Genomic DNA, 27,576 nt, shown 5'->3' on the forward strand with positions numbered 1-27,576 from the left:
CTATCTATCTATCTATCTATCTATCTATCTATCTATCTATCTATCTATCTATCTACGGCTCTCGTCTATGCAGACGGTCAATTTAGCTTAAGCTAGATGGTTTCAAGTTTGTCTTCCTGCAGCTTCTTTCATGGCTAAAATTTACTTCCTATGTTTGAAGCGCAGATTTTGTCGCAGTGCTTGCATGTCAGTGACGCGGATCGAAGCTGTTTTTCTTTCGTTGTATTGGCGCTTCTCAGCCTGGTTGTTTCTAAGACTGCTCTCTAGCATTACAGTTCTTTCCTTTATCATGTTCCTCTATGTTTTCCTGTCCTCGGCTATTTCTTCCCAAATACTAACATCTACTCCAAGCTTAGAAAAGCTGTTTTTGCAGGTGTCTTTATACCTCAACTTTGGTCGTCCTCTTGGTCTATTATATTTCCCTGGGCAAGTTCTCCATAAAGAAGTTGCTTCGGAATTCGGTTATCGTCCATTTTCTTGACATGGCCCAGCCATCTCAACTTTTTCAAACACAGGATGGTTGTCATGCTCTGGAGGTTTGCCCGTGCCAACACTTCTTGTAACCTTGTCACGCCACGAAATGCCTAAGATCTTGCTGCAGCATCTGAGATGGCAAATGTCGAGGCGCTTTTCTTGCCTGCTGTACAAGGTCCGTGTTCCAGATCCATAAAGGAGTGTGCTGAGGACATATCGCTTCGTAAATTTTGATCTTGGTTTTGGTAGGTTGTTTTTTTTCCCATGCTCGTTTTGTCAGCCTTCCAAAGGTTGCTGCTGCTTTTCCGTATATTGATGTTGATCTCATAATCAAGTGATGTAGTAGTGCTGATTGTAGACCCCAGGTTACAGAACTTGTCCACTGTCTCAAGTTCCTTGTCGTTCAGCCATCTATGGCTCTGCTCTGCACCTTCTTGAGTAAAGATGACTGTTTTCTTAACACTGATGCCCAAGCTAAAGGCCTTGCAAGCTGTTAATAGGTGGTCCATCATTGTTTGTAGGGTTGATTCAATGTGATCAACAAGAGCAGCATCATCGGCGAAGAGAAGGTCTCGTACTGTTGTTTTGTTGATCTTAGTCTTGGCCTGGAGTCGAGCAAGATTGAAGAGCGACCCATTAGTTCTCCAGTGGAGGAAGACATCCTCTGGTGACTCTTTGAATGCGTGTAGCAGTAAGACAGCAAAATAGGTGCTAAAAAGGGTTGGTGCTAAGACACAAACTTGCTTTACTCCGCTATTGATGTTGGAGCTGTTTGATGCTGAACCGTCAAACTGAATGGTGCCCATCATATCCTCGTGGAATGAAATAATGTGCTGTAGCAGTATTGGGGGACAGTCAATTTTACCAAGCACCATGTACATTCCTGATCTACTGACAGTGTCAAAAGCCTTTGTCAGATCGACGAACGCAGTATGTAATGGCAGTTGTTGGTCCCTGCTTTTTTCTTTTAGCTGACGAATAGAAAAGATCACGTCCATTGTTGAGCGGTTTGATCAGAAACCACATTGGCTCTCTGGTAGGACTCTTTTTGATAGTTTCTGAAGTCGGTTTAGGCTTTAGGATGATGCTTAGCAGTGAGATAGTTGTTCTCTGTAGTTGTTGCAATCTCATTTGTCCCCTTTGTTTTTGTAGAGGGTGGTGATTTTGGAGTCTCTCATGTCATGTGGAATTTCTGCTTTCAGCCAACAAGTCTTAAGTAGCTTGTAGAGATATGGGAGGAGGGTCTCTTTGTTCTCTTTCAGCACTTCAGCAGGTATGTTGTCATTTCCTGCTGCTTTTCCGCAAGCGAGTTCATCGAGTTGGAATCCTCAGCTTTATTCGGAGCGAGACATCCGTACCGTAGTCCTAGGAATTACATTCAAAGATGACCAAGCAGCGCTGCGTCTTTCCGAAGTGGGACTTAATTTGTTTCCTCCTCTGTCAATTAACTCTCCAAAGATGGCAGAAGGATGCAACGTCCTCCAGACGCATATAATAGCGGCAGCGAAGAGGCAATATGGTGCTTTATATACCCGCCTTTCCCATGTGAGCCCGATTGGTTTACTGAAAGTCCACGACCAACCATAATTCTTCTTCTTCTTCTTCTTCTTCTTCTTCTCCCTCTTCCTCCTCCTTCTTCTTCACTGATGTGACTTTTAAGGCATAACTAACTACAGTAGTACATGTAGCTTCACGGGAGACTCATTTTGGACGGTCTTTCTCCCTCTCGTTCTGTCTCTTTCAGACTGTCTCTGGCGCTACTTTGTCTCTCAATTCGCCTTAACAGTACTGTCTGTCCATCTTCTCATCTTTTAGTTTTATGCATTCTTTCTCTGTCTGTGACCCTCCCCGTCCTCCTCCATCTTTCCCAGCACTCCACCATTCTCAGACACCACTCCCCAATTTGACATTTCTTATTTCTTTTGCCCCCCACCCTCTCGCTTTTCAAAGGTGTCTTTTTCTCTTCCACCGTTACTCCATTGAAGAATGTTATAACTTACAATACGATGGTCGCTTTTAAGGACAGGGGTGTTAACCCAGATGTCGGGGGTTTCCAGAAATCTTGACCTACACCAAAAGTGGGCATTGCCCTACCTATTTATATAAGGAGAAGTTTGGCTTCATTGCTGTGCTTAGTATTTGTTTGATAGAGAAAACTCTCATTTAAAAAAAAAAGCTGACCAAGGGTCCAAAAACTTTACCTTCGATTTTCTCAAAAGAGCTTTTTTCGGGATAACGCCCTTGCGCTTAAAAGCGACCGATTATCTTTCACTCTCGTTTTCTCTGTCACCATCTTTCTTTTTAAGAACGATTTTATATAATATGCGAGAGTTCCTGTAGTGGATTTGAAAGGGCGCGGGGGGGGGGGGGGGGGGGGGCGGTTATAAAGGGGTCGCCATTATTTATGTGGGGAGGGGGGGGGGGGGGGGGGGGGGGGGGGGAGGCTTAATTAAGAGCTTGACATTAGTTAAGTGTGAAGTGGTCGGAGAGAAGGGAAAGGAGGGATCAATTCGGCACGACACAGTACATGACGTAATCCCGTCATGGCAGAGTGATCAGTTCATGATCGATTACAATCGACAACTGACAGAATCGCGTGCATGTGAATTAGACAGCGAGTTATAAATTAGCGCTAGATGAACGGATTTTTATTACAAACCGTGTTATCCCCCCCCCCCCCCCTTCCAGGCTACCTCTGCATATATTACATCATATTCAGTGGCGTCGCGTGGGTTGCAGACAAGGTGGTGCATAATTGAAAAGTGAACAAATGGGCAATAGGTTTACTAGCTACTATTAAAATTGTAATGAGCGGAAGGCGGGCGCTCGGGTGTGGTCTGTTCTTTCTATTGCTTTCTGCGCGTCTCTCTGTGCGTGTTTGTGTGTGTGTGTGTGTGTGTGTGTGTGTGTGAGAGAGAGAGAGAGAGAGAGAGAGAGAGAGAGAGAGAGAGAGAGAGAGAGAAAGGCAAAGAAACAGTGAGTGTGATTGATGACCAAACCTTGTCAGTGTCTGATCGATCAGTAATAAGCAGACAATGGAAACAGTACAATTTCTTTTTGGACAAGCTCAGCGTAAACCATTCATACTTATCATACTACGTTCAGGAAAAAGAGCGAACATTATTCTTGAGCTCAAAATCCCGCGGCTAATGAGGACCAAGCTCTTTTATGCGCACTTTCTTTTCTAACTAGCCTGCTGAATGGCACAAGAAGCAAAAGCGTTAACGTGATTCATCTAGATTTCTAGAGAAAGTCAGTTAGAATCTGCAAGATATCCCGTAATCTAGATCTACATCTTTCGATATTTACAACTGTTTCTAGATGAAACCGCATAAAAGCTGCAATAAAGTGAAACAATACTAACAACTCACCATGCTCACAATCTGAGAAGATTTAAAATAGATCTACTTCGTGCAGCACCAACAACCAGACTCAATTTGAAAATTTACCATAACTGTCCAGGACTTGCTATACAATAGAGGGAGACAACAGTTTCGATACCCATTTTTCACTGAGTTACCGTTGACTCTAGTGTAGGCTAGTAGATGCTAGCCAAGTAGCCTAGCGGAAACTTGGATCAAATTTTTAGCTTGCACCATATTGGCGTTGCAAAGAGGAGTTTCACGCACCTTTCTTCTTGTGGGGGAAGAACGATGCCTAGATTTCTCTACAGTGACAAAAATAACTTTGGTGCAAAGATTTTGCTTGCTCCCAGCAGACACGACCGCAAGCGGTGCGACAAGCATAAACCCTCCTCGCCGTCTGTCTCTTCACTGGCGCGCGCGCGCTGCCAGCGGGTGACGGATCGCAAGGATGTAGGCCTAGGCCAGTACTACAGTACTAGATCTAGTATGTAGATCTAGAGCACTGACTGCACAGACTGGTTTAGAATAATTACAAAGGGGGGGGGGGTAAAGGAAAGCCAGGGTTAGGTGGAGCGCTTGCTTGCACCAAAGGCACCCCACCACTGATCATGTTAATATGTGGTCTCGACAAAGCCTGCATCATTATTCTTCTTCTAAATTATGTACTGCGTCAGACTACGGAGTACTTTGTCGGATGCGGATGAGAATGTGAAATTTGGCGAAAGTGTCGGTAGGGGCTTGGGTAGATCGCGCCTCCACGTCAGCAAACAGCCGATCAAGCTCTTCTGAGGCCGGCAGTCTTTTGTCGGCATAGCTAGAGTTTTTGTTGTCAGAATCAAAGAAGGGTACAACGGAATTAAGCTTCTGGCGCTGAGATCAAGGATCAGCTTGCGTAATTTGGTTGACCAGTCACAAGAATCAACGAGAGCTTGGTTGGGATTGGGACTAGACGGTAGTAAGAACGTATAGGATTGGGAGAATGATCATAATAATGCGTAATGGCGCACGTATTGCGCTATCAGATAAGGCACAGGATTTGTTTACTCACTAGGCCTATCAAGGTGAGGTAACCGAGTGGTCGCTCTGAAGTAGAAGAAAGGCTCAAACATAAACTGTGAGATAATGAACTTCTTTTTATGTGATATCACCACTCCTTGGTTGGGGTGTGTAGAAAGGGGATAAGCCTAAGCATTATAAGTCTACTAAAAATAGTATGTTTAACATTTTGGGGTAATTTGAAATTTTCCAAAAATCTGTGCCTACACCACAGCGAGTAGCCACCATATAAAGCTATAAGGATCGATGAGTGGAACTGACCTAATGCAGCAGTTTATTATCCATCTGGCTTTGTTTTAGTAAGGTATTACGTAGCGCTCGCAACTCATACAGTTATCTGGGTGGGTAGAAGAAGTGTAGGTCGTTACGTACCATGCTGCTCTCAGGGGCATGAAATTGAACAGCTGTGTGCTAGAAAATGTGATAAGATTAAGCTTCTAATAGTAATAGAAAGAAGAAAACAATGGCCACAATATGACGAAGCCGAAGACATTATTCTAGCTGCCAAGGACACCTACTTCTTGATTGATAATAACAGTTGATACGCATGGTTGATTTCTCTTTGAATACTTTATTTGAAGCATACAAAAAGCAATCGAAAGTTCAAAATTAAATTATGTCACTGAATAGACAGAAGAAAAACAAAATCAGAGCAAAACTTTATAATGTGAGCTTTTAATGGAAAAGGCACTGCAGTATTTATGCATGAACTTGACAAAAATCATCAATACATCCTACTCTGAAGTAGGCCTATAACACAAAGAAACCAGCACAGCCAGATATGAAAAAATTGAACATTATGAACGATGATAAATTACTTTAAAAAAACAAGAAATACAGAAAACTTCTACACGATTAAGTGATAGAAACCATGTCTAAAATATACTTACGTGATGAACACAAGTATTCATTGTACACCTTTAGTAAAAAAAACACATTAAAAGACATTAAAAATGTGTAACTTTTGTTGACACAAGAATTATTTCCCATGCCCCAGTTTCTGTAAAGGCATATATATATATATATACTTTTTTCAGAGAACAATTACATCTTTGCGTCATTTTTTTCATAAGGTTTAAGTTAAATGCCACCTAAGCATGAAAGAATTCTTGATCATGTTGTCAAAAATCACGGAATGTTTATAAAGGAATTCGGGTAAAAACATATTCAAATCATTTATACAAGACAGAACATCAAGAAGAACCACATTAAGTTGCTGCCAATGGCTGCATCATCGAAAGCAAGTGAATGACTAAAATCTATGCCAGAAATCTTTCCCTTCTCGTGTTTTACAATTTAAAACAGGGATTTACAGTAAAAATGAGACACTGGGGAAACCAAACCTCATCCTGTGCCACAACTGCAAGTATAACAGAAAGCTCAGTTTTAGGTCATGAAGAGGGTACAGACAACAGGTATGATATAAAACTTCCCGGTGCCAGTCCACTTGACCATCTACTACGATAATGTGGCCTACCATAAGCCAAGTTTACTGAACACAGTCTACCTGACCGTCTACCTAATGTTTTCTACCCAAAGGCCTGCGCAGGATAATCTTGTACATTTTTGTACTTTCACTCCAATACCCTGGCCTGTTGCACTGAATTCAAGAAACCACCATCTCCCCCCCTCCTAGAAGCACAAACACTGCTGCAACTGCCAAAACTTTTTTAATGTGCCCAATGACAGTCTCAAGCCCTTATGAACACAGAGTGAAAATACAAATTCTAGAAATGTGTCTTGTAGCGATTAGTATAACATCAATAGTTGTCAGACTTCTGGTTGTAGACAGTAAAGTAGAACAGAAACATTGCTGTAGTTATTAAGTGAACTAGCATCAGCTTCACTTTACCAGAAAGTGTTTCCTTGAGACTTCAGCCCATATCACAGGGAAAGTATTGATTACAAATATTACCTAAGACTTTGTCTTATCAGTTTCACAGGGGAAACATTAACAGCAAGTATATTTCATATATTGAAATTATCACAAGAAAAGTGCTAACTGTAAGTATTACATTCAGACAATATCAGCAGTAATGCAAGTAGAAAAATATCACAAACTCGAAAACAGATTTGCATTACAAAGAAAATATATTTTATCTTCATGTTACCAAGAAACAAGTGAAGATTTTCTTTTCTGTATACAGAGTAGGTAGCTCCGCAAATCCAAGCTGTTAAGTAAACCTGAAATTCCTATATATTATGGATGGTTCAAAAGAAGTCATTCAATAATGTGTCAGCGACTTATTATATATATATAAAAGACTATATATATATACATCTGCTTGTGAGATACGTATGTATGGTACAGACAGAAAAGGAAGATATATTTTCATGTTCAGATCAATTTAGGCTAGTCCATCTATTGAATGAGAAATATGGAATTCAGGCAAAAATTAAATACAACTCAAGACTCTATGCCCCATTGATGTCAAGATCCAGGATAATTAATCTGAAATGCTAAACAGACAAATTTTTAAGCATGACGTTCATGGTTTCACCATATTGTCAAAATGACACTAATTTTGCAGGCTGCATTTCTTGAGTTTACAAAATATCTCCCTTTGATATTCAACATTACAGCAACACCTAACTTGTAAGCGGTTTGCTTCACAAAAGTGACAGCTATAAACCATCACACAGCGTTAGTAGCCTCCACCACTGTGTAAGGTGGCACACCAAATGACTCTCTAGACGAAGCAAAATCAACAAACGGGCCTCCACAGTCATTGATATAACAAGACCTGGTCTAGAACCACCTGTGCCACACTTTTCCCTTACGTCCCATCAGTTTGTCATTGTCTTTGCATAGTACTAGTACATGTAATAAATAATAAAAAATAACATTTGTATCGCTCAACCACATGCTGTATGTGCTTTACGATCTACAATATTACTCCAGCAGACCCTAGAACATTGAGAAACATTCTCAGCTTCCCGAGAAGCATACATTGCAAGCAGTCGATGAAGCACTCAGACATCTTACAAACTAACAAAACCTTTCACTATCTATAGCCAGGGTGAAATGAGGAAAATTTGTGTACCGAGCCTTTTACATAGAACACATCATCAAGCCCCTGAGGCTTGAACCCATGACCTTAGCGATGAAAAAACTGAAAATATTGTTCACCCGTTTGTAGAATACATGTGTGATAAAAACCCCAACCACTCTATAAACAGGAAATCGCTTTACAAAGCTGCATCTTTTCTGTGTAGTGACAAATCAAATCAATTACACACAAAAATTACATTCCAACTAGAACCTCCATGAATCCATCACCTGAACACAACCAAACAAAAGAGCAAAAAGTACTTTTTTTTAAAAGTTTGGATTTAAAGCAACAATTCTCAAGAAAATGCAACAGATCAACATTGCTAATGCTGTTTTAGCAGGTAATTGCTAGAAAGTTCCATCAGGCTGTATTTCAACCACACGGTTTTCTAGGCGTGCTTTTTCCGCGGCAAACACCAGCAAATGGCTGTTGAGAGTCTCCTCTGGTCCAGTCGCCACTTTGCCATCAATGTCCTGACATACGAGGAAAAAAAGTGCATAAATGAACAGGTTGATGAACAGATTGAAAGACGGATGGACAGACAGACAGACAGATGGACGGACAGGCAAACAGTAGATAGAAAGACACACAGACGGATGGATGGATGGACAGGCAATGCAAAAGGCTGTATGGACTACTAGGTCAAACTTGAAGAAGCAAAGCAGATGTTAATCCGCTGTAGTGTGTAATAGCTAGTGCCATTACTGTCCAATCTGATCCAAATTGATCATGCTTCGGACCACGGTCATCTTCTCTAACTCCAAAAGAATTTTATGTGATAGCTTAGAGGGGATTCTATCTATTCAGCACCTCATCTCAATACAGGGAGAGCAGGTTAATATGCCATCATTTGGGCACTTCAAATTTTAGGTATCTTTTATCATTAACTTTGAGGTGCAAAGAGTAATTATTAGTAATTATCATTTCATATATATTATATGCATGACATTTTCAAATTGAAAACAAAACAAATGTTGGAGATAAAATCATAAATTATGAGCCATAAGACTAGACAAAGCATTCTTTGATATTGAATTTCGAGAAATGGACATGAACATTTAGGATAAACAGCATCTTACACTAAGAGGACAGCCTTACATTCAGAGAATCCATAAAACATTTCATCATGTGATAATCAGCTCCTCCGTGGCCACCCATTTTAGCTGGGTGTTCACTGCGTATGGAATATTGCTCTGCAAAAAAACCCCCACCAAAAACATACAATTTTTATCAATAGAGCCTTGACATTTTTCACAGGCACACAGTAGGCCTGCTTTACAAAATAAAACAATGCATTAAGGGGACTATTTTATTTCTAGATCAAAAGTTTAATGCATGATAGAGCAGGGAGAAAACACTTGTCCTTAGATCAAAACCAAACAAAACACCAGTGCAACTCTGTTGTACTGTCCATCTTGGGAAACCTAAGAGACTTCAATTGTATGTTAAGCTCTTTTACAGAAAAACTATAAGCTAACAAATGGACTTTTCTTGCATTTCTGGTATTTGGAAGGGGTTTTCCTCTGGCCCACAATTTAAAAAAAAAATCAGAGCAAAACAATTCCAATAATAGAAACACAAAGAGGTTATACTCAAGTCTGAGGACATTAAACCAAAAATGGTACCCACACTACAATCACAAAATCCAAATTTCAACATTTAAAAGCAGAAAATTGAAACTTTTATGAAAATATACTGTGATAAAAGAGTAGAAATTTCAAAGTTTGAGGTGAGATAAGGAACTAAAACAAAGTAATTTAAACTTCCTTCAATTTAATAAGTTTTAAGTTCTGTCCATCATAACAGAAAAACTAAAAAAATTAAAGCATTACACTCATAAATTTTGGTGACTGAAATACTGGAATTTTTCTCTTTTATTGGTTAAGTAAATTAAATTAAACATTTTGTCTCTGCAACAACAATTTATCTTATTACTAGATCAATAACCAAAAACACAATCTATTGAAAGTGGATTTTATAATAAAACTTTACATGTGCAACGTTTAGAGAAAGAAAATAATTATGTGCATGTGAAAGACGGAGGAATTTTCACATTTCAGGAAGAGACACTACATGCAGCACTCACTGATGTGTTCTGTGAGGAAATCAAACACCTGGACACTGTCCCAGCCGTCTTCAAAAGATATTTGGCCTTTAGTGCCGTAGACACAGACTTCTCGTTGGCACAGTCGTTTGGTGAAAGCCACCATGTTGAAAGCTACAGTAGCACCATTGTCGTATTGGAAGTTGACCACCTGTCAAAAGAGAACATACTTGAAATGTAAACTTGACAAATCCAAGAACACTGAGCATATTCCCCTCCCTCCAGAATACTCAATGCTAAGATTGTGAAATGTGTTTAAGCCTATATAAAGGGGAAAAAACCTCGTCAAAACTCCTTGCACATTTGACTGAACCACAAATCTGAAGCTAAGGACACAAACAGATGTATATCCAATAAAATTAAAATATGGTAATTTTTTGGGCTACTTATACATAATCACCAAGTATTGAAATAAAAACAGAACTTCAACCATATATGAAAAACTTGTGGGGAGTGTAGACAATACCATTTTCACAAGCTGAAAAGGATAAAATATGGTAATGTGATTCCATGAATTAGATTTCATGTTGAACAGTAATAAAATGCATTTTTATTGTCCATTTTCATCTCCACAAGATGCTTAATTAGCATTACAATAAAATAGGTTAGGCAGACACGTGCACAATCGAGAATAATCCCCCCCCCCCCCCTAAAAAAAAAAACTCTTAAAAAAACAATGCACACAGTTCGACATACTGGTACACTGATAAAAAAAATCCAGTTACAATAAACAGTATTGGACCATAAAAATGCAAATCATTACACACATGAATACCATTAGATATAGTAAGCATGATTATGGTTGAAAACTCACAATGTGAAAAGAAACGAGTCTATTCGTTGGATAAAAGTGATACATTTTATGGTTACAAAATAATGGAATCACATTATGAAATAGATCAGTAGTCACCCTAGATTATGTTATTGGTAAAAATGTTATGACACGCATAGAGAGGCTAGATATGTTGTTGGTAAAAATGTTATGACACTCATAAAGGGAAACTGCAATAATAAACTGATTGCAGATTGTTTAGGTCACAAATTAGCTGTGAAAAAGACGACTTTTCAGACTGTCTTGTTAAATCGTGTCAAAGTTGCCGCTTGCCTGATTTTATATATTGGATAGTATTCAAACTGCGGGCTCAGAATGAAAAAAAAAAAGAAAGCTTTCTCCGAAACATTTCAATTTTACCCCTGGCCCGACTAGGCTTATTATCAGTTAATTACCTGAGCATTCTGGAGGGATGATAAACCTGCAACTAGTCCATTAAATACAGAGTTGCGGTGTTGTGAATACATATAACACATGGTGCCAATTTAAAAAATAATTCGCTTTTCAACAGGCAACTGATGAAACTCTCTTAAAATGGGTGGTAGGCTCTACATATTCTTTTTTCTCACGATCAAATCTTGCTGCCTTGTTTTTGATTATCTGAATTTTTTAAAAACCTTGTTTTGAGGCAGCCCAACTTACAGCGAGTTACAATGAGTTTTGCTGTGAGAAATAAGGGATTTGTTTACAAGCTTTGTTACCACTTCATTTGTAATGGGATATCTTATACTGCTGAATGACATCAAGGCAAAACATGTCGCCATAAGCTGCATTGTGTATACACTTTTTTATTTTTGAGAGCCACATTTGCCTATTAGATTTCATTATGAGCAAATCTCTAAAAGCCGCGGCGGACCACTGACCTGGTGTGATACGACATCGTTATCTGATTCATAGACGCATCTACCGTAGGGTCCGGTACGTAAAGCATCTGTCACGTTCTCAATGTCCACCTCACTGGTCAGCACAGACAAAGGCCATCCGGTGTGACCCTGACGAGGTAATAGAGTCATGTTATGATAGCTCCCAGCATCAACCTAAAAATTGATAAATTACCCATATAACAGTTTCCAACATTAACCAGATAAATTTTAATTACATGCAAACAATTGCTGGTAGATACCACGTACTAAGTGCAGAGTCTCATCTTTACAAAGAGAAATGTGCATTGGGCCAGTAACCCACCACTTTAAAAAACCTACCAAAGCTCTTGATACACTGACAGAAAGTTTAACCAGTCAAACCTGCTCTAATATCTAATTGCCACCTTTATAATTATAAGACAATCACCTGTAGAAAAGGCCACTTTCCATTTCCCTCCTAGTACCTGGACACCTGGAGGTGTCATCTCTGACTCAGATGTTGACGTGTAATGACCCTCCATCTTTCACAGTCGTGAGCTGCCGTTGTTCATTCTGCCATATCCAGGTTAGCCTAAGTCCTTATGTTGTCCATCCATGTTATTCTTTGCCTTTCTCTGGCTCTCCTGCCCCACATCTTGCCTTCAAGCACCCTTTTGACAATGGTCTCGTGTTGTTTTAGTGGCCATTGTATTGTATTTTTCTACATTTAATTTTGTTCAGCAGGGTTTGTCTTGAGAGTAGAATATGACACAACTCTTTGTTTGTCTTTTTTCGGTTTCCAACTTATTCTGGCCATTCTACGGTAGCACCACATCTCAAACGCATTTATTTTGTTTTCTTTTTTCCTGGTCAAAGTACAGGTCTCTGCGTCATATAGGAATATGGGGAAGATGTAGCATTCCAGCATTTTCTTTCTTAAAGTGTTTTTTAAAAACATTTCTACAATGACACTGTATTTGACATCTACCTATCTAAGACAACCATTTTTTCCTCAACAATAGGAGGCTGTCTTAGATAATTTTGACTGCTTATACAGTCAAACTTGCTCTATCAGTCACCTCTAAAAAAAAAATCACCTGTACACAAATACCACCTGCCATTTCCCCCCTTGCATTTTTAACCCTTTGAACCCTAAATCTTGAAATTTCTCAAATCTCTATCCCTGGGCATTTTTCGCAAATTTCAGAAAAGTTCAAAGTGTTTTGGGGGCACATACACAAAAAGACTGAGGGGAAGAACATGGAGAAATAAACACATCTGTTCACTCCCTTGTTTACCTTATTCCAAGGTGGAAATACTGTGTAAGACGACAAACAAGAAATAAAAAGAGTACTTTTGACGGACTACACAACTCAGGGTAGTCCGTGCCCCAGTGAACCGGCCTGACGGTATACCGGCTAGCGGGTTCAAAGGGTAAAATATCATAATAAAAATGTCTGAGATATCCACCTGTCTAAGACAGCCTCTGTTCTTCTCGACAATGGGTGGCCTTCTTGGACAATCTCCACTGTATATAATAACATCAGCATTGGCAGGCTCCATCATACTACATTATGGGCCTGCAGCTCATCATCCGGTGCCTTGCCGACTGGCGTGGGCGATCATGGACCTCCACTTCCATCTGTCTTTCGATGCAGCAATGGTGTCTGTTGTGTCTGTTGTTCTTGCTGCTCCCAGCCATGTTGTCATCTTGTCCAGTATCTTTTCCCTCTGTCTGCCTCTACCTCTCTTTCCATCAAAGCTACATTTCATAAAAATCCCCCAAAACAACGACACAAAACCATCTGCATAAACACGAAGGGAGACTCTTATAAAACAAAAGTTGAAGACAGGTACTATTACATCTTGTATATCTCCATATATATATAGAATATAATATATACATACAGTTGTCGTCTGTTTGACAACTGACTTCATTATAATAGTACCAAATTCCTGCGAAACAAATTTCTTTCATCCATCTCACAAAAGAAATCCTCAGACGAAATAAGAGGAGTGCATCCCTGATGATATAGTAGCCACAATGACAGCAACATAAATTTGTGTCATGATGCGGTGGAATCAGGCGCTCGTCAATTTTGAGCATGTGGAGTTATTGTCATCATCTTAAAGCATGTTCATTTGTCTACCTTTTGTTGAAAAATAGACCCATCAAACTTGAATAGGAGCTGACACATTTGCGATTGAAGGAGGTGGGGTTACCTGGTTTCAGATGTAAAATAAGCGTGGAAATGTCAGCCGACGTTTGGGGACTTCAATAGCTTGAGAGTCCTTAAAAACTGAAAATTAAATTTTTTCCCCCCTTTAATCAATGGTCTTCAGTAAAATCCACAGAAAATGTGTGTTTCAAAAGGACATCGAAGCCAAAAAAAAAAAAAAATGTTAAAAATTGCCAAACCGCTGGAAAAATGCTGGAATCTTTGATTTTACTTTTACTATTTTGATGGGCGCTTGATTTCATAACAATGCATCACAATTGATCTCTTACCTGTTTAACAAAATCGAGGTACAGCCGTTTAGCAGAGTACGGACAACTGCTCTCAATGGGACAATCAACACATCTGGAGGCAGCGCCTGGGGGCTGTTGGGCACAAGACACACAAATCATCAATCTTTTTTTGGTTAATGCTTTTCTCGCTTTAAAACGCATTAGGTGTCGCATTCAACAAGGTTACCAGGACCGGCTTGTTGTCCTCGTTGGATCCGACCTCTCGTTGAATGTAACTAAGGCTAAAGTATAGAAAGGAGAAAAGTTATTATATTACACAATGTACCAATACCAGTAATTAAAACAGTTGTTCCCCCCACGGCGTCACTTTTCGCCCGATTCTGTTACTTTTAGTTCGCGTGACTCAGCAGCCCGCCAGAGCTCCCAGGCTCGGAGTCACGGGATTAATAAGCCCTGAAGCGACTTTGCCGGTGTCGGTTAGGAAGTTCGCATTTTTGACTATGTTTAAAACGATATAACTTCTTCCCCATCCCACACAGCAAACCAATACGCGAATGTACTAAAAGCTCAGTGTCTTGAGATTTATTCTGCGTTAGAATGGTTAATTTCTGTGCCTTAGTTTTTGTTCTAGACAAGTGTTTGTAGAGTATCCAATTTGTCCTATTTCAGTTACAAACTTATGAATAAATTATTGTTAATTTAAAAAAGGCAAGACAGATCTCTCCAAAATCTGTGTTAAACTGACTACGAATATCATGTCTTTTAACATGAGAAATCTTAAATCTGCGCAAGTAGAAATAGTCAAGTTATAAGAGAAGAAAGATGCACATCTGCATTTTTTAACTAAAGACGATCAGCGTTAGCTCTTATTTTACTATTAAACAAGAGAAAATTACTCTGCGTTTGTTCATGAATCATCCTGTGGTTGTGGCAGCCTGCATACAACTAAAAGATATAATATAGAATCTAAGCGATTAAAAAAACCTCAAAACCGTGTAAATACATGGGTAGAGATAAACTTCTTGTATGGAATAAAAATAATGACAGCTAACACATTCATTCTTAGTATTTGTGTCGGAAATATGCGCGGACACAATTATGAATGTAAAGAAATCAGTCACATTGTCAGTTATTGCAAATGGTCATAGAAACGAAAAATAAAGCTGGAAAAGTCTGGTGCTTATTCAGTGTCCCTGAAAAGCTAGAAATTATTCTTAAAACCCATTTACGAGAGGTCATCCCTATTATTCAGTCAACTTACAAAACCTAGACTTAACGTTTGTTAAAAAGTAAGGAATTTCTGGAATGTAACAGATGCTGTTCGTGTATTAGATCTACATTGAAGATGTATTCTAGCACTAAAATCGATTAGTACTTTTCATAGAGAAACTTCATTGTGACTTTTATAAACTTTCGAGAAAATATGCGAATATTCACGATTATATTAGACACATAAAGTTGTATTTGGAGGAATTACTTCATAGCGAATTGTGTGCCCGATGGATAAAGTTGCAAAATTACAGCTTTCTATTATATTTAATTATGCGCAGATACCATCTTTTCTGAGTATCTGTACCAATGCTATGTCGTTCATGTTCCAAAAGTTCGACAGATTTTAACGACCCCTTTTTTTATATTGATTTTTTTTTCATTCACGCTAGTCCAAAAAAATTACAATTTAGCATTGCCGACTCCAGCGCGTCTAACAAAATAACCAGACAAGTTACAACGTCCGTTCTTTTTTGAGTCTCAAGAGCAGAAATGCATGCTTTGGGTGCACTAAATGAGAATTACCATAAATACAAGGATACACCTTAAATTGTACATTGAAAAGTACCAAAAATTAAGTCAGCCCAGACAGAGCGGCGACAGGGAGCTGACCCCCGTGACCCCAACGTGCTAAGGCGCCCGGCGGGGAACCCCCCGCGGCAACTAAAATTCCACTGCCGGTGCGCCGTGCCCCGGATGATGAAAATCTCAAACAGCATCAGTGTGCGCCTGTTAGAGCTGTGCCCTGACCGTGATTTCTGCATTTTTAGTTTTTTTCTAAAACACTTCACGTGTGGAAACATACCCTCTCACGTCTACGCCTAGATCTACATGAAGTAAAGGCGGGAGCTTGGATTTTCTGATCAGGGGTAGAAAAGAAAATTGAAATAAAATGTAGGTCTTGATCTGGACCTACCCATCCAGAGTTCACCCAGTTTCACACAGCCCGCATCGAGTTTCCACCCACCCCGTTCCATCCCTACCCTAGGCTAACCCTCGCCCATCCTCTTTGCTTTGGCACCCATATTACGAGGCACACTAGATCTAGCAATACAATGTGTTAGGAATCGAGGATGGGCCTTGGTGCTTCACGTGAGAGGGAGAGAAAGGAGAAAATTTCTTCGTTTTGGGGGCAGTTAATTGCTTTTATTTGGTTATTGCAACCTTGTTAAAAGCGACTTCGGTCTGTTTGCAACCTCGGTGGAGCTGACGTTCATTTACAAAGAGATATAGAGGAAAAAATAGGGGATTAAGGATTGCCTCGTTGAAGCCGACTTCTCGTTGAATGTGACCTCATTGAAAGCGATACCCACTGTATAAGTACCGAAGATTAAAGGTGTTACAAGAGAGTAACAAATACAAGAAAGAAGGAGAAGAGATATAAAGATGATAGATGTCTGATAGGAAGGAAGGAGCAAACTATACCAGAGCACCCGCCAACCACCCATGGTTAATGCTAGGTACTCTACAACCTTACCAAACCAAACCAGACAGGGCTAGACTCACTGGCTATGGGGCTTCAGGGCTGAGGCCATGACATGCCCCGAATCAAAACTCCAACAGCCCTCAGTTGATTTCCCCCCCCCCCCTCCAAAAAATATAATACCTGTTTACAGTCAAGCACACACATAGTAAAATGCGCTGAACACAGAATTCTTTTCACTATGAACGAATTTCGCAACATACCTTTTAACTCACTGGAGACTGGGCCTTTTTCGAGTCTACATGTGCTGAAGACTGGCATTTTGGGGGGTATTTCATTATTTCAAATAACACCCTTCCCAAAGACATAAAACCATCATTTTTACACACATAACAGATCTAAACATGTCCAATATGACACAAAAGCGAGACTTTATTTCAGCGCTTGTGGGAAAATATTGGTGCTTGCAAATGCTGCGTGAAACGTCTCTAGTGAGTTAAACACGAAGAATGTAATGTATAAGAACAAATTCGAGATCTGAAAATTTGCTCGTTGTGTGCATACTAGACTGTATTTATATTGATGTACAAGTATTTATATTGATGTACAAAGTAGTTGCCAAGATTTACATTATTGAAGACCTGTCAGAAAGCTGTTGTCTTACTTTTAAAATTTTTCTACCAATAAAGAATAGATACAATGGAAAGGAAATCATACATAGACCTATCAACTTGTTTTCTTCAGCTTTAGTAAGAGTTTTACGACACTTGCAACATAATTGGGTCATAGTCGAAGATTAGAGGTGTTAGAAGAAAGTAACAAACACAAAAAAAGGAGGATAGTTAAAAATGATAGATGTTTGGTAGGAAAGCAGAAGCATGATATTCCAAGAAAGTCCAACTTTAAACTTTGAATTTTTAAATACTAAAAAGTACCGTATACGGATGGAGTTTCTTAAAAGCCCAAGTCAAAAAGCCTTTTATTTTTTGATGAACACAATCCAACTCCATATCTTCACCTTATCTTCCTTTGTAAAATGTGACAACTTTCCAAAAGAAGAGACACGCTGGCAGCGATGTGGGGACATCCAATGGTTGATGAGATCGATGTCGTGGCACGACTTGGCCATCAGAGAGAAGGTGCTCGTTGCTTCGTTCCTCCAGTTACCTCTCACAAATGAATGGGCAAAGTGCCAGTATCCAATCTGTAAGAAAAAGGAATTCTTCAACAATTCTGTACATGTTGCTTTTAGTAAGAAACTTGAACATTTCTTTCTCTTAAAAAAATAAAACTTACTAATAATAGAACTCAAAATTGAACATCTTTTATACTAAACTCGTTTACAGAATAGGTTTACTCAGAGTTAATGACGATATCTGAACAAAGAAAATTTCAAGCAATTTGAATATCTCTCTCCACACTCTAAATACAACCTTTCTCACTCACAGGTTCCGTATGCCTAATGCTGACAATTTCTCCAATATCTCCAGAGTCGATGATTTCCTTGATCTTGCAGACCCAAGGGGTGTAGCGCAGTACATGACAAACTGCCAACTTGACCCCACAACTATTGCACACACTGACAATTTCTCGACAGTCCGCCTCTGTGACCTATTACAGCAACCAAAAGAGATAAAAGAATGCTTTGAAAATCAGTTTTAACTTCTAGCTCTGAATCCCTATTTTTCTACATCATCAACGTAAAGAAGTCCAAAGTCCATTTATTTATTGATACTGAGAGTACATAAATTCTCGGGGCTCTGTTCAAGAGACAGGGGAGCAAAGAATAGGACCACTGTATCCGTACCGCGCATGTCGTAGAAGGCGACTAAGGTCGGTCGGGCAAAGGGTTAGCAGCCCTTTCCTATAAAACAAAAAGCAGCTACAAAAACATCAACAGCAAAAACAACACGACCGCCAGTTCTAGAAGATGGAGGACCTTCATCACCGAGGAGAGGAGAGAATATGGAGTAAAGCGGGGACATCATGGAAACAGATAGAAAAGGATGCTCAGGACAGGCTTCGCTGGAGTAATGTTGTTGATGGCCTGTGCTCCACTGGGAGTTAAAAAGGGCAAGAGAGAGAGTACATAAATTGTTCTTTGTTTCAATTTTTTATTTTGCAAATAAAAACAGTAGTAATTTTAGAAGGGCAACTTATTTGACAAGATATGGACACTGTATGATTATTTCATCTTTATCAAAAATTAGCAAGTAACTTAATGAGAGATGATAAACCTAGAAACTAATTTCAAGTTACAGAATATAATATATATAATTTGTTGTTTTTCTAATACAAGACAAATGGAACGTTTGATGCGTCTCACTTTCTGCTTCTTCTCTGACACCATTGGTCAAACTTTCGTGAAGGAAAGTGGACAGAAAGCTAAGACTCCAGCCACATCCCCATCTAGGTGAAAACCCAAGCGTTCACTGTACAGGCATGGATGTGAAGCATTTATCACAGCTGTTTCTCATGTCTTCTGTGTGTGAGTAAAAAACCTGTTTCAAGACAGTGATACTGCACTCTTCTTAACGTGTGTTAGCAAAACTTACTGCCATAGGCTTTTCCAAGAGAATATGGTATCCCAGTCGAGCAAATGCAATTGCTGGATCCTGAAAAAAAATACAAATTATTTATAAAAAATATTTAAAACATACAACAGTCATAAACATGGCAGGTTACTTTGTTCAGACAAAAACAACAAATTCCAAACTGACTAAAGATTTCCTTTTATCGAAAAAACAGCCATTTTAGCAATCAGAATCAGAGAATACAGCCTCTACTTAGAAGTGAGCCAAGTGTATCATTTTGATTCTCCTGTAAAACTAAGACAAATTGCATTGTAGGAATTCAACCTCCACGTAACTTTCATATTTCAATAGAACTCTCCAAGAGTACATTGGTTCCTAATAAATCTTTTAATGCTAGCAACAAGAACTTTTACCTTGTGGTCCTGGTCCACCGTGGTGATGACCACAAAGTCGGCAAACTTCTCCCTTTTGGCTGCATCATGCCAATCTGACAGAGAAATAAAACATACTTAATGACAAGTTCCTTGTATTTAAGAAGAAGGAAAAGCATGTAGCAAAAAGCAGAAAATATTAAATTAATAATCATGATATCTCAAGAAGAGTCAATAAAGCTCCCACATGGTCTATATTGCCATTTGCACTGAAAATCAACGTATCCAACAAAAAATATTTCAGGGGTCAACCTTTTTATTCCAATTTTTCGGTATCAGTAATAATTGTACTTGTTGAATATTGAGACAACTATACCAAACTAAAACAAATGAGCTTGTCCAAGATAGCCATTATGCAGTTGCGAGTGCCATAGTGCCATAAAACTCTTCCAAACTAAAAAAGACAGGGGGCCGTTCAGTGTACAGAAGGGTACAGGTATTCAAGTTCAGGCATGTGCTGGGGTATATCAGGATTGAATCAATACAAAAAAGCCAATTTCACCCAAATTTGTATGCTTGGCTTTCCTTCAACTGGTAAAGGGGCTTGGTTGCTCAACATGTATCATGTTTGCCTGTCAACCTGGAGGACCCAAGTTCCATCCCCGTCTATGTCTATTTTATTTTTTCAAATGTTTTCTACACCCCTTGATCTTAGGATAAGTAAAATACAGCTTCTAGTGTTCTACAATAAGTACGACAAATTTTAGAGGTCAAGCGTGGAAGTTCAAATGGCACATCACACCCCATTGTGGTTCCAAAATTGAAAAGAGTATGGCTTTCGGGCCACAGTCCCAGGAAAATTCATTAGGCGTATAATTAATTCATACCCAAAGCTGAAGCCATTCTATTCAGTACAAGTATTACCAGTACTTTTGAAAATGGCATAAAGCTGCCTGTTTGGCAAGATATGATTGTACGTTCAATGTAGATAAAATGTCCATGAAAGTAAAAATTAAGTGCACTGTGAGAGGAAGATCTTACAGTCTGATACTCCATGAGCTTTCGCAGAAGTACACAGAAGAAGGAGGAGGAGAGGTACACAGAAGAAGGAGGAGGAGGAGGAGGAGGAGGAGGAGGAGAAGAATAAAATGGAAGTATAATCAACTCAACAACTCACCAGTAAACACATTTTCTGGAGGTACGGTTCCCAATTTTAATAGCTTATTTCTCCTTCCTTCATGAGGCTCTGCCAGTCCAACCACCTAAGTAAAGATAACAATAATAACATCAACAATGAAAAAAAGTTCATATTCCACTCAAACAAGACAACGAATATAACAAAAATACATTATGTTTTCAAAATCTACCATGTGCATAAGGGTTCCAAATACAGTATAACCTTTTCTACTGACCACCCTTCCAAGTCAATAACCTGTTTCATGTTTTCTAAATGTCATAATAATGTCCAAGAGTGTCTTGGACAGGTGGTTGTTAGGGCAGTTTCGACTGAATGGGACTTGAAATTATTCCAAGTAAATCTGAGGTGACATTCATGCTGATTACATTTCTCTTTACCACCAAGGTATCTCTAAATTCCAGGAAAAATAAATTCATAAAATTTCTAGAGACACTGTAGCCTTAAATCTTCTTCACAGAACCTAACAATTAAAGATCTCACCTTCAGCTGCTCTGGGAACAGAACAGAGTATCTCGAGTAGGCTGTCCCACGGCTCCCAGCACCGACAATCATACAAGTCAAGGGCTCTTCATTGGCTAAAAACAAGATAACAACACATTAGCATACTATACAAAGAGATGTTCCTTTCAAAGAACTGCATTATCATGTCTACACCAGAAAATGCAGAAGATCAACAAAGTATCACGTTGATAGCACTACACTAGCAAATATTAAGTTGGATCTGTTTTGACATAAAAGCAGTAATAAACATTTCTTTTTTTTGTTTAGTTTTAGTAAGGTTTTTATGGCGTTCGTAACTGCATAAGGTCATATGAGCGCCAAGGGGTGGATACCAACAGAGAAGTCCAAACGGAGAATCAGGCTTACTTTACTCACTTCTCTAGCCTCAACAGCACAAAGTCTGCTTCGAATATCAAGGCATCCTGGAAATCGCAGTTCACAAGAGAGTGACAAACATACAAAAGAAGTAGAGGAAAAATGACGATAGTAAGGATGAAGAAAGAAAAAGCAGCAGTTCCCCCTAAGTTGTTCCGCCACAGTATGAGCATGACATTGATAAATCAGTCCATTTACAATTCTACTGTTCATAAGAACATATATGTTAATATCCCCCCTTTGGGAATGGCCTGAAGACACTTCAGTCAGTAGCACTACCCTGGTGGGGGGGAAAACATTTCTCTTCACCCCAACCCATTAATGATAAATAACACTTCATAAGTTCTCATTATGTCTATAATATTGGCAGTGGTACATGTATGTATTCGGTTTGACATAGTCCTGCAATGGTGAATATAAGCACTTCCCACCAGGATGTGAAAACATAAGGTCTGAGAACGGTGAAGACTGAATGGCGATAGTTATAACAGCCCTCAGCAACGCCTTTTGTAATTCAGTTAAAAGTACATTGTATACCGATACATAACCCTGGATAAGTTCATGTTAACCTCATTTTTTTCTGTTGGAATCACATTCGCCATCTTAATATTACATCAAACTTTTTGACCAATACTGGAAATCACAGGTTATGATTACTTTTTTACCACAAATTTTTGGAACAACGAGTAGATCACTACACCTGTTGTCAGGGATTACTTACAGGCTGCATTTGAAATATTGTCACGCATTGTACATTAAACCATTCACGCAAGCAAAGGAAAAGGAAAAAGCCAATATTAGGAGGACACTTGACCAGAGTCTTTGCAAATTCTTTCAACAATCTCTGAACTTAAGGTCTGAGGCCAAGGTAACTGTCTTATCATGTGACTGAGCCCCCACGACATACTTGTGTAACCAACTTAAAAGGTTCTTGCTCCCGTGGGTATCCACAAGTCAAGTGGGACAGCTTATTTTTCTACACATGTTTCAATGACCACTGGTACAGGTAGGCATCTCTTACATTAACCTTTCATCATCATTGCCTTTCTCAGCCTGGATCAGGGTATAAGCCACTGATAAACACTGTCCACTTTTTTCTATCTTTGGCTAGCTTTTTGATAATTCTATGTCTTTCCACTTATTTATCTGTACATCATTTCCTGTTACTCCTCTCCAAGATTACCATTTTTAACAGTTAAAAATAGAGCAGTGTCAAACATGTATCATCGCACAACCAAGGGTAAGAAAAACTTAGACACAAGTAACCAAGCACTTTATAAATACCAAAGCCAAAGGGTTAAAAAAAGGTGAAAACAGACAAGAATAGACTTGCTATCTAGTGTTTTTTAAAACATTGATTTTTACTGATAAGAAGTTACATTATAACCTCAATGTATGTGTTGGTTTATTGTTTACTAATCTAATTCAACCTATCGTTCAGTATCAGTAAGTATAACAGATGCATAATGAAGCCCTGACAACTTTCAGATTCTTTTTACTGTACACATTAAAGGAATTTTTTGACAAGGAATTTAATGCTGCTTCTGCAGGTCAAAAAGTAGCCTTCATATATCTGAGGGTGTCACAGTGACAGAAGGTTGAGGAAGTCAATTACCCATTTCAAACTTAATTGAACAGATGTCACTATTTGTCTCACAATATAAAGGCTGTGTGACTTTTTCTGTCTGAAAAATCCTTCGCCTAGCTTTTTGTTTTAGCAGAGTCTCAGTTTGAAAAATGTATTCCTGTGGTGGGAAAATAAAAAGACAAGTTGCTTTATTAGAAAAATAGTAGAAACCAATTAGTATAATATATCCTATGTATGCTCTTCTTGTCATGAGACACACTGGACTTCAAGTAGACATTGATAGGCTTAATTTTTATATATCCTAATTTTCAGTCGGCATTTCACTCCAACAATATCTAGCCGTAAAACTAAAAAGCTGTTGCACACTTGCTACCTTTTATTTCTATCCTTCCTGGTATGCAAAAAACAATAAAAATGCATAGTATAGTAGACGTAGAATGATAGATGCTATTAGATACACATGGGTGCACCTGCTGTCATTCTTGTCTACGGGAATGCCTCCCATGTATTGCTGTGAATACCAGACGGAGATGGATGAATACCAGACGGAGATGGACGGGGGTACGTAGGAGTAGTAGTAGTAGTAGTAGTAGTATGAAGTACGGCTGTGTTCAGGCTAGTCGCCTATCAGCCGTTCGTTGCTTTCGTTGCTTATTCCTTCCTGCACGTTGTTTTCAGACTCTGGTATCTGTAGGTTAGTGCTCATGGGACATGGATCTGGCAGTTTGAAACCAATCTAGGTTCATAGAGAATTTATGTTCCTTCCAGACCATGTCAATCCTATTCTTGAAAGCATCCAAAGATGGTGCAGACACCACATTTTCCGGCAGGGAATTCCAAGCTTTAACTGTGCGTACGCTGAAGAAATTTTGGCGGACAACTGTTTTCACATGTTTTTTTTCCAATTTTAGACTGTGTCCCCTGGTGTTAGAGTGAAGATCGCGGGGTAAAATATCTCCCGTTACGATGTAAATTCCTGTTAAATACTTGTAACATTCAATCATGTCGCCTCTAGCTCTCCGATAGTACAGCGATGGCAGATCCAATTTTCTGAGACGATCGCAGTAAGCAAGGTGCTGTAGTTCAGGAATTAGTTTGGTGGCCCGACGTTGCACTTTTTCAAGTTGTTCTTCATCACCTTTAGGTCTGGGGTGCCAGACCACATTTCCATACTCTAGATGAGGACGAATGATTGATCTGTACAGAGTAGAAAGGGACACTTTGTCCAGCATTGTGAAACCTCTCCGGATCGGTGCGAGAAGATTGTTAGCTTTGTTGACCTGATACTGACATGTTTGCTGAATTTTAGATCACTATCAATATTCACACCTAGGTCTTTTTCTAGTCTCACAGATTCTAGAGTGATGCGTTCACCTCTGGATGTCATCTTGTACTCGCATGGGTTTCTATTTTTCCCCAATGTGCATGACCTTGCATTTTTTCTGCATTAAACCTCAATTTCCACGCATCAGACCAGAGCTGGAGTCTGTTCAAGTCATCCTGGAGGTTGTCCGAAAAGTCGGGTACTTCAGCAAAAATCTTCGTATCATCCGCGAACAGAAAAGTAGCAGAGGGGATATTTTCAGGGAGGTCATTGACGAAGCATACAAATAGTAGTCGGAAGAGTACTGAGAAATATCACAGGACAGGAGTGTATGTGTGTTATAATACGTGGGTGCATAACTCTGAACACATTGTGCGTACATTGACATGATGCACGCTTTGGCCTAGCGGTTCGAGATAAAAATTTCACGAACTAATTAAATCAGGCCCAGATCTCTGTTCAGTTTTGCCAACCCCCCCCCCATTAAGTCTTAAATAGTTTTGAGTTTGTCTTATTTCATGAGACATTCGATATCTTTACAAATTAACGCAGTGGCTACGTTCATGGGATGGAACACTTGAACTTGAAGCTGGCCAATATTTATTAATTATACGTCACAGTCGTCACTGACTAAAACCGGCAGACTTAAACCAGCAGTGGGCGCTCCTCTTAAACGAAGTTTTAGTGCCGAGAACATAGCCTCAACAGCAAACAGCATTCAGGGCGCCAAGAACGTAACCTGCCAAAGTCACTACGTTCAAGGCACCGTGAACGTCGCCAGCAGAGTACGTTCACAGCGCCCAGAACGTATTACGTAGCCACTGCGATAAATTAATGCAATGCGCATATAATACAGATATAGAATCTAGACTAGATCTAAGCATTTTAAAAAGAAAATCAGAACTGGAAATGTTTAGCAAATGCTATTCATTATTAGAGAATTTTAAATTACTAGAGATCTAATCTAGATCTAATTTTACAACCTTTTGGGGGGGGGGGGGGCACTTATATGACATGCAGTTGCGAGGGCGTGAAACCTAGATCTAGATCTAGATCTAGATCTATACTAAAACAAAGAGCCTTTTTTATAAGAAAGAAAGTGGGTTTACAAAGGTAATGAAAGAGATCTAGCCCTACTTACGAGTGTTTTTGGAATGATGATTACCCATTCTCTCTTCAGCGGTGTGTTGGGCCTGGGACATAGTCAATTCAATCGTGGAATCAAACTAAAATTCTAGTTGCTTCACTACGCACTGGCACGTCTAGTCTAGATTCTAGCCTAGATTCTATCCTTTGGTCAGTACAATGTACTGTCACTGTCAGTAAAAAAATATAGACTCTAGAGTCCAGATCTCTATATATCTAGAATCTAGATCTAGACACTAGAATCTAGATCTTCTAGAGGTCTAGAAATCTAGTGGCGATTGTTACAACCCACTGGCGAATAATACACACTAGGTCTAGGCTACACAGTCCTTGCTTTTAACCTAAATAAAACCGGATTCGAGCAGACTATATAGGGCCTAGATCTAGATCTAGATCTAGAATCTAGATCTAGTTATACAGGATACAAAAATACCACTAGATCTAGTCTAGATCTATGACTGTGTCACTAAGTTGAACTTATTGGGTGTTGTTGACTCTTGACACGAGACAAAATTTTTGTCAACAAAGTATCGAGTCGACAATTGCAACGATATCGGATGTCTATTTTTCACCATGATTTTTGCTATGAAAGTTGTGATAGTAGGCTAGATCTAGGCCTAGGCCTAGTAGGCCTTTTACTGGCTTTTAGAACGTGAGAGGCCAAAGGCGTCGTGCTTAGCTTAGGCTAGACCATAGAGTTACATTGTACCTCCTTTTAAACGGCTAGACATAAATGATCAGAGATCTTCTTGTTTTTTGTTTTGGTAAGTGTTTTTACGGCGCTCGCAACTGCATAAGGTCATATGAGCGCGCGGGACACATCTGACACCTAATATTTTCAGTTGGTAGGAAATTTTGAATTTTGCCCGGGTGGCGGCCGAAGCCTACTCTTATCGATTTTAGACCACCAAGGGGTCTTTTTAACGTGCGCAACTTGCACACGGGCCTTCCGAGATTTTTCGCCCTTGTCCGAGAAGGCTAGGTGTAGATCTTTCCTACCAGAAGATCAGGGGTGTGGCAGAAAGACAGCAGTTTGGAGGAGCCAAGAAACAGTAGAAAGGCTGCAGAAAGAGTCAGGAGCTCAGAGAAGGGGGCAAAGGAGGTGAGGGGGTGGGGACAGAAAGTGGAAACGAAAGCTGACAACAGAACATTGCTAGAATCTAGAGAGCAGGAAAGGAGGTGAAAGGAGACAATTTTAGAGAATAAAATTTTTCGGTCGCTACCCGGATTCGAACCCGAGACCTTTGAATGAGAGGCTAACACCTTAACCTCTAGCAGGCCAAGATCAGAGCCCCCCAAAGATCTTCACAGGCACACATGCGCATATACACACTGACACACACACACACACACATAGAATAATCACTCTGTCATTATGGATAGGATCTTTGCATACTTTGTTTGTGTTCAAAGATCGTTTGAAATATCTTTTAAATTTGGTTTTAAGTAAGACTGCCAGGACGTAGGCTAGATGATATCTAGGACTCATCATTTATTTTTGACGTTGGAATGGCAATTTCCTTTGTGGGAAATCAAAGACCCCTTAAATTGAGACTTGGGCCTTATACTTATATGACTAGAAGAAGTAAAAAATACATGTACCGGTAGTCTATTTGGAAAACGCAAATGTGGACACTTTTGAATATATATA

General features: G+C 39.4%; 1 protein-coding gene across 1 annotated transcript; it reads right to left on the reverse strand.

Annotated features, from left to right (window-relative positions):
* Positions 1-5,450: 5,450 nt before the first annotated feature.
* LOC101846820 (putative oxidoreductase YteT) lies at positions 5,451-26,233 on the reverse strand (the record flags this gene model as incomplete). The annotated part of the gene is given in 12 exon segments (XM_005099913.3): positions 5,451-8,421; positions 9,047-9,141; positions 10,035-10,203; positions 11,748-11,876; positions 14,236-14,328; positions 17,907-18,092; positions 18,335-18,499; positions 19,444-19,503; positions 19,836-19,909; positions 20,971-21,055; positions 21,472-21,566; positions 25,921-26,233. Coding segments are annotated over 12 exon segments (1,338 nt in total). The 3' UTR covers positions 5,451-8,295.
* Positions 26,234-27,576: the final 1,343 nt, after the last annotated feature.

This window comes from Aplysia californica, unplaced genomic scaffold, assembly GCF_000002075.1.
Source record: "Aplysia californica isolate F4 #8 unplaced genomic scaffold, AplCal3.0 scaffold00229, whole genome shotgun sequence".
NCBI lineage: Eukaryota > Metazoa > Mollusca > Gastropoda > Aplysiida > Aplysiidae > Aplysia > Aplysia californica.